General features: G+C 53.1%; 1 protein-coding gene and 1 long non-coding RNA gene across 2 annotated transcripts; both read right to left on the bottom strand.

Moving 5' to 3' along the window:
• Positions 1–299: 299 nt before the first annotated feature.
• LOC133262233 (SUN domain-containing protein 3-like) lies at positions 300–2,572 on the bottom strand. The gene is made up of 5 exons (XM_061441195.1): positions 2,561–2,572; positions 2,297–2,381; positions 1,804–1,919; positions 1,070–1,237; positions 300–554 (listed from the first exon to the last, which is right to left on the bottom strand). Exons 1-5 carry the CDS (start codon positions 2,570–2,572, stop codon positions 300–302), a joined length of 636 nt encoding a protein of 211 aa, XP_061297179.1.
• A 227-nt stretch (positions 2,573–2,799) lies between these two features.
• Positions 2,800–4,247, bottom strand: LOC133262227 (uncharacterized). Its single transcript, XR_009741255.1, has 3 exons — positions 3,911–4,247; positions 3,598–3,638; positions 2,800–2,924 (listed from the first exon to the last, which is right to left on the bottom strand). It is a non-coding gene; the product is annotated as an uncharacterized LOC133262227 (long non-coding RNA).
• Between the last annotated feature and the right edge of the window lie 1,753 nt (positions 4,248–6,000).

Below are 6,000 nucleotides of genomic sequence, written 5' to 3'. Positions count from 1 at the left end.
TCTGTCAGAAGACCCAGTGGTGTCCCTATCATGTCTCATTGCCTTCTCTAGAAAGCCATGGCACAGAATGGCCTCGCTGTCTAGCTGGCCTCGATACCAGAAACAACAGCATCCTCAGAAAGCCCCGTATTTCTAGTCTTTAACGAGCAGGCCAGTAGCAGTGTCTTCCGAGTGGATGTGGCCACCTGTAGGCACTTGGAGTCCAGACAGCCAAGCTGATTTCAGCTTCAGCACCGGTGGTTGTCAGCACTGAAGCTTAAAACCAAAAGTGAAGCAGAATGCATTCCAGGCATATGCCATTAGGAGATTAAAGCAGAAGGAGGGACAGCATGGCACATGGCATTCTCCGGGAGAATGCTGCCTCGAGCCCTTTGGCACGGAAGCTTCTCCCCCAGCAAAGTGCAGCTCTCCTCTCCTCCCCTCTGCTCTCCTCCCCTCTCTGTTCTCCTCCCTCTTTGTCCCCGTACCTTTAGCCGAAAGGTCTGGGTGGGATTCAGTGGTGCCAGGAAAACAAACTGTCCCAGGAACTGCTCCTCCTTTTCTTCCGTCACCCCCTAGAGAAAGATGGGGTGGAGAAAACATGAGTGCCCTGGTCCACCATGGGAAGACTTAACTTCTGTTGGTGAAGTCCTGATTCATTTCATCTGCATAGTCCAAGGAAGATAATCACAAGGAAAAGACGAGAAGCTGAAGCTAGCCAGCATGCTGCCACACTTGCCTACTTAACGAGTGTAGGCTGTCAGAAAAGGAGCAGACATTCCCAGGGTAACGATCCCTGAGGATCACCAATGCTCACTGGCGTTGGGAGCCAAGAAGTTCCAAGGGGCAGACACTGTGCCAGCTCATTTTCCCTGTGGCTCCTGGGGCACACAGAGTCTTGGCCCAGAAGCTTCCGTTTGTGTGCTATATTGGATAAAAGAGGAATCCAGTGGAAAGGGAGCAACTCCAAGGAGCCTGTTTCTTCTGCAAGGCAAGAGGGAGCCGCAGGCCTCTGGGTTCTGACCCGTCTTCACCCCCTGCTTAGAAATGCTGAGCAACCCTCTGCCCCCAACTCAGAGAAATCACTTACGTAGACAGCAAAGTCCTTTGGAGCACTGGACATACTGTCTCCATGGAGCTCTGGCCCTGAGACATGGTCCATGGTGACTGCTCTGGGAATGACTGGCACAGAGAGCTTGATGAGGACGTGTCCCTGACTTCCGTGGAAGGGCCAGCAGTTTCCTAGATGATTTTCCTTCTGAAAGGAGAAGAAGAAAGTACGTTCCCGTGGAGAAGAGTGCCCCGGCTTTCGTTTCTGCCATGAGCATCATGGAGTAAGAACTGATCTGGCCCATCAGCTCTGCTCCAAACAGCATCCAATGCCTTGGGTCAGACCCTGCCAGTACCAAACGGAGCAGCCGTTGTGAGAATCCACATGTTACAAGACCCCTTCAGCACTGCAGAAGCACTGTGAAGGCAGGCAGCTGGGTGTGTTCCCACGATCAGTGCCAAGGAGGGCTTGCCAACACAGAGTGGGGCCCTCCAGCAGTGCAGGCTCTCAGCCATGCTGACAGTTTGCACAGGGACGAGGAAGACAAAGGCTGCAGGACCAAGCCTGCCTGCTAGAAGCTCAAACGGAGGACCTGAGGCAGTCTGGGAGAGGAAATACTCAGCAGGGGGACAGTGAGTGGGTCCATACAAGAATGTGACAGGAAAAGAAAGCTTTGAGGAGCAAAGATAAGGGTAAAGGCAGCTCTCAGCAGCATGTGCGCATCCCCCCCACCCCCCCTTTTGCTTTTTTTTCCTGCTTCTTGGTGCTCCTACCTCAAGAATAAGCTCAGGAGATCTCACATAATCCACCAGTGGCAGGGAATACAAGATGACTTTTTCTGCCCTATTCCGGAAGGATGGACTTGTGCATTCGGGAATGACAGCAGCCCCTGGAAATTAAAACATGAGCACGATCATTGAGCAGTGTCAGGAGGAATATTGCACTGTTCACTTGAGAAATGCTTTTAAGTAGTCCTCCATCTCCTGCAGTGAGATTCCCCTCTTTCTTCCTGGCGTGACCCCTCTGGAACACAGAGCAGGGACTCATCAGGCTGTGGTAATGTCAGCTGCAACGTCAGCTAGGCTTTCTGCGCTTCAGATGGAGTCCAGCCGCTTCCAGAGTCCGTCAATGGGTACATTTTTAGGGCACGCTGTGGCCCTTGACTTCTTGCCCTTTCTCTCCTACCACTGAGCCTGTTCCAGGGCCCATCTCGTCAGTGGGCACAGGAAGCACTTTGGAACGAGTCTGTGTACAATGGCACAGCACCTGATGATCTGAGGGCGTAATCAGTCACTGGGACTTGGCTTTCTTCCAGCTTCTCCAAGACTTGATTGATGACCTCTTGAACAGCCTGGGGAAGAGAACAAAGGCAAGCGCCTGTTAGAAGGGAAAGGAATGGGACAATCATCTCCCCTGCAAGGCCAGCCAAGGGTTAGGGGGATGAGGTTCAACTCAGCTGTGAGGAACGCCCAGATTGCCTGGAAACCTCCCAGGCTTGCTCTACTCTGAGGAAGGTGTAAGTAAAGCAACTGTAACTCCCATCACGGCGCTCTCTTCCCCCATACAGAAGTGTGGAGCAAGAGGAAAGGAAGCGTGGTCACGCACAGCACTTGTTCCAGCCACGCCAGCCTTTTGGCTAGCCAGGACAGGGAACTGTAGAAGGATAAAGTCTGGAGGGAGGAAAGAAACCTCTGAGGAGAGCCTTCTGCAGCATGCCCTTCCTGATCCAGAAAAGCCTGGGAGCTTAGACTGCTTCAGGGCTTCATGGAGAGCACGCTCGGTGACATCCTTTATGCTCCAATGCAGGTGATAAAACTCTTCCTGGAGCTTCTGGAGCTGTTCTTTGAGGGTCTGGGCTCTGCTCAGTTCTTCTCCTATGTCGTTCCCTGCTGGCCTAGAAAAGCAAGAAACAGAGACTGTAACTGTTGTGGCTGGCCTCTGGAACACCACGGGCGTGCGAGCAAGGTTAAGAAGCCTGGCTCTGAATGACTGGCAGGGCAGGCATGTCTTAAGCAGGTGGGAGAGGTAGTTCCAAAGTGCTTAGAGTTTCAGGCTGAGCAGCAGCTTCCTGGCTGCCCGGGAACATTTGGGGAAACTGAGGAACACCTCCAGTGTGCCCAAAGACGCCACGCTCCCTATTACATGTGCCAATGTCTTATCAAAGCCAGGCAAGAGCAGATCTGAAGGGCAGCAGGTGGTATTCCCTATAGAAAATACTAACTAGAACAGCTCAGACATAAACAAGGAAAGCTGCAAGACACACAGAGGGCAAGGGAAAGGTGGCTGCTGCTGCCAGATGGTTCTTCTCCACACCATCTCTCTCCCCTGCTTTGCTGTAAACAGCCCAGGCCAAGCAAAAGGGTGACAGATGGGTGGCCCCAGTCCTCTAGTGGATGTGGGGAGCTATAGGTGACCGTTTGACAGACAGGAAGAAAGGGCAACGGGAGAAGGTCAGGAAGCTGTGCTAGGTGAAGTCTCTGTGAGGCAGGACAGAAACAATGTCCTGGTGAGGCCCAGGGGCAGAGCTCCTCTAAATCACCATCGAGTCAAGAGGAAATAATCTGTACCTCCGAGCCTTCTGGTCCCATCCAGAGAGGTGGAAACACTCCTGGAACAACAGTGAAGGGAACAGTCATCACAAACGGCAACAGAGCAGTGCTTTGCTGGAACCTATGCAGGCCCAAGTCTGCCTAATAATTCTTTTCATCGGCTGTGTGCAGTGCCACGGGCTGTGGAGACACTGATATTCGGTCCAGCTGACCTTCACCTGAATGACCTGCCAGGATGCCAACTGTCCCCAGCCCTAGCCACAGTGTTTTACTGAGTGGTACTTTATGTCCTGGTAGAACCAGTCTCGATCTGAAGAAACCTGAACGTCACCTGCTGTTGGGGATGCCGAATGTAGGAGGAGATGAAGGCCTGGCATCCTGCTGCAGCCCTCCAGAGGCCTTCTTCACCCAGCAGTCCCACGTGGTGAACACCTGTTAGACACACACCAAAACTCTCCTTACACTTAGAACTTGGTCTAAGGCTGGGTTACGCCTCGGCTCCCCTTTCCCTGGCTCTCCCAGGTGCCATAGTTGTTTCTCCTCTTGTAGTCTTTGAAAAAGGTTGTGAAAGAGGGCTCCACAGTACACAGATATTCCTTCCCACGGAACATGCTCCTTGTCCCGCAGAAGCTTTTCAGCTCCCGCGGGCAGGGGAGGTTAGCCGCTGCCCCTCCATCGCCTTAAGAGAAGTGGCTGAGCCCTTCCGTGCCTCCGCACCCATTCCTCTGAAGCGTGGGGGACTGGCACACCTCTCTCGGTTCTTCCTACTCTTTGCTGGGCTACTCTGGTCAGAGCGCATGGAGCCCTATCTCCTAAAGCACAGTCCTCAGCTCCGAGTTCCACCGAGACTCACCGAACAAGAGCAGACTCATGAGCAGCAGCAGCACCACTGTCTTCAGAGCCTTCGTTTGCCTACGGAGCAGCAAAGAGGAAAAGGATGGTGAAGCTGGTGGCACCCATGCAGTTCAGCAGCAGACCTGAGAGCAGCAGTAGGGACGGCAGGTCTTGAACCTAGCATTCCTGGAGTGAGGATTGCCTTGGTCCTGCATAAGCTGAGTTGTCACCAACAGCACCAGCGGGGTATTTGGTACAACAGCAGCTGGCACTGTTGGGTTAGTGACGAAGGGCTCTGGATTAACTCGGGAATAGAAGAAGGACTTGCAACAAAAGCTGCGACCACAATTCATGTCCGTGGCGGTAGAGAGGCTTCAGCCTATCCCCCGACAGTTCGAGAGCTCACAAGGCAGGAGGGGTTTTGTATCTCCCCTTCAGCAGCATTTCTTTAGCAGCCAGGCTATCACTGGCCCTTTTCTTTGCATAAATGCAGGCAAATGCAGACTGGGTGAAGATGGAGGGAGGGATGAATGTAAAAGCATGCTGGTAATCCATGTGGAACTAAGGAAATACCAAGGAAACATCTTGGTGGCTAGTCCAATGTGCCACGAAGCCTGATCTGCCCAGAGACAGCACACACCGCTCTGGAAGATGGAAGGTCCTCCTGCTTGTTCTAACAGGCTCACAGCATGCACTTCATTAAAAATAAACAGTCCTCTTATGGTCTTCCAAGAAGCAGGAAAGCTCAGGGTCGTAACCCATTCTGCAGAGGGTTCAAACATACCCTTTCAGAACTTGGCTCCACCATGACTTTCTCTCTTTATGCACTGAGGTGCAGGCAACAGGCATCTTGCTAGCTCAGTAGCAAGCCAACCACTGTGGTGTCTGTTTCCTCAAGAGCTGCAGTCTCTTGACATCTGATCTTCCACCCTGCTGTGTCTGCCTCAACACCAACAGTGCTTTGTGACATCAGCGGCAGCAGGCAACGTCACGACAGGAAGGCAGCACTGTGTTTTGAGGCAAAGTCCAACATGAGGGGGAGCAGGTTTTGCTCCTCTGCACGAGGGGAAACATCCTCCAAAACCAGACCGTATCCTCCCATCAGAGGTGGCAGCGTTCCTACTTTGCACCTGGACAGCAAGGACCTCTGGCTCTGTACCCTGAGCATGCTTTACGATACCCAAACTCTGGGTAGTAACTGCTACAGAGCTGCACAATGACAACATTACCATCATTGTCACGGGGCCTCAGTTCACAGCAGCTACAAGGGCCCTTTGGAAAGGCTCCCAGGACATGTTGCTTTCTCTGAAGAGGACCTGCTGCTGACCTGTGCCCAGTGTTAGCAGCAGAGCCCTCCGGCCACCGATGTTTCTGTGCCACCGCAGCACCACGGCCCTGACTCCATCAATAAAGCTGAAACGATCACACCAAGGGTGTGTGTTTCCCTGGTGCCCCTGTGCGCTGCCTGCAGGTGCCCTGGTGTCGTGTCCCATGGGTGGGTGCTTCTGTCTGCTGGGGGGCATTTGTCCCCAGCAGCCACCTCCAGGGATGAAGATGCCACAGCCTGCTTGCTCCTGTGCTGGATGT

Source organism: Pezoporus flaviventris, unplaced genomic scaffold (genome assembly GCF_033815535.1).
Source record: "Pezoporus flaviventris isolate CSIRO_AGI_PZ_B2104156 unplaced genomic scaffold, CSIRO_AGI_Pfla_v1 ptg000209l, whole genome shotgun sequence".
NCBI lineage: Eukaryota > Metazoa > Chordata > Aves > Psittaciformes > Psittacidae > Pezoporus > Pezoporus flaviventris.
This window is presented reverse-complemented; position numbering and strand designations above follow the sequence as displayed.

Bases quoted from the DNA above. Each gene is read 5' to 3' on its own strand.
- LOC133262233 (XM_061441195.1), bottom strand. The intron at 1,920-2,296 runs GTGCTGTGCCAT...TTTAATTTCCAG, and splicing joins TTACGCCCTCAGATCATCAG to GGGCTGCTGTCATTCCCGAA. The intron at 555-1,069 runs GTAAGTGATTTC...ATCTTTCTCTAG, and splicing joins CAAAGGACTTTGCTGTCTAC to GGGGTGACGGAAGAAAAGGA.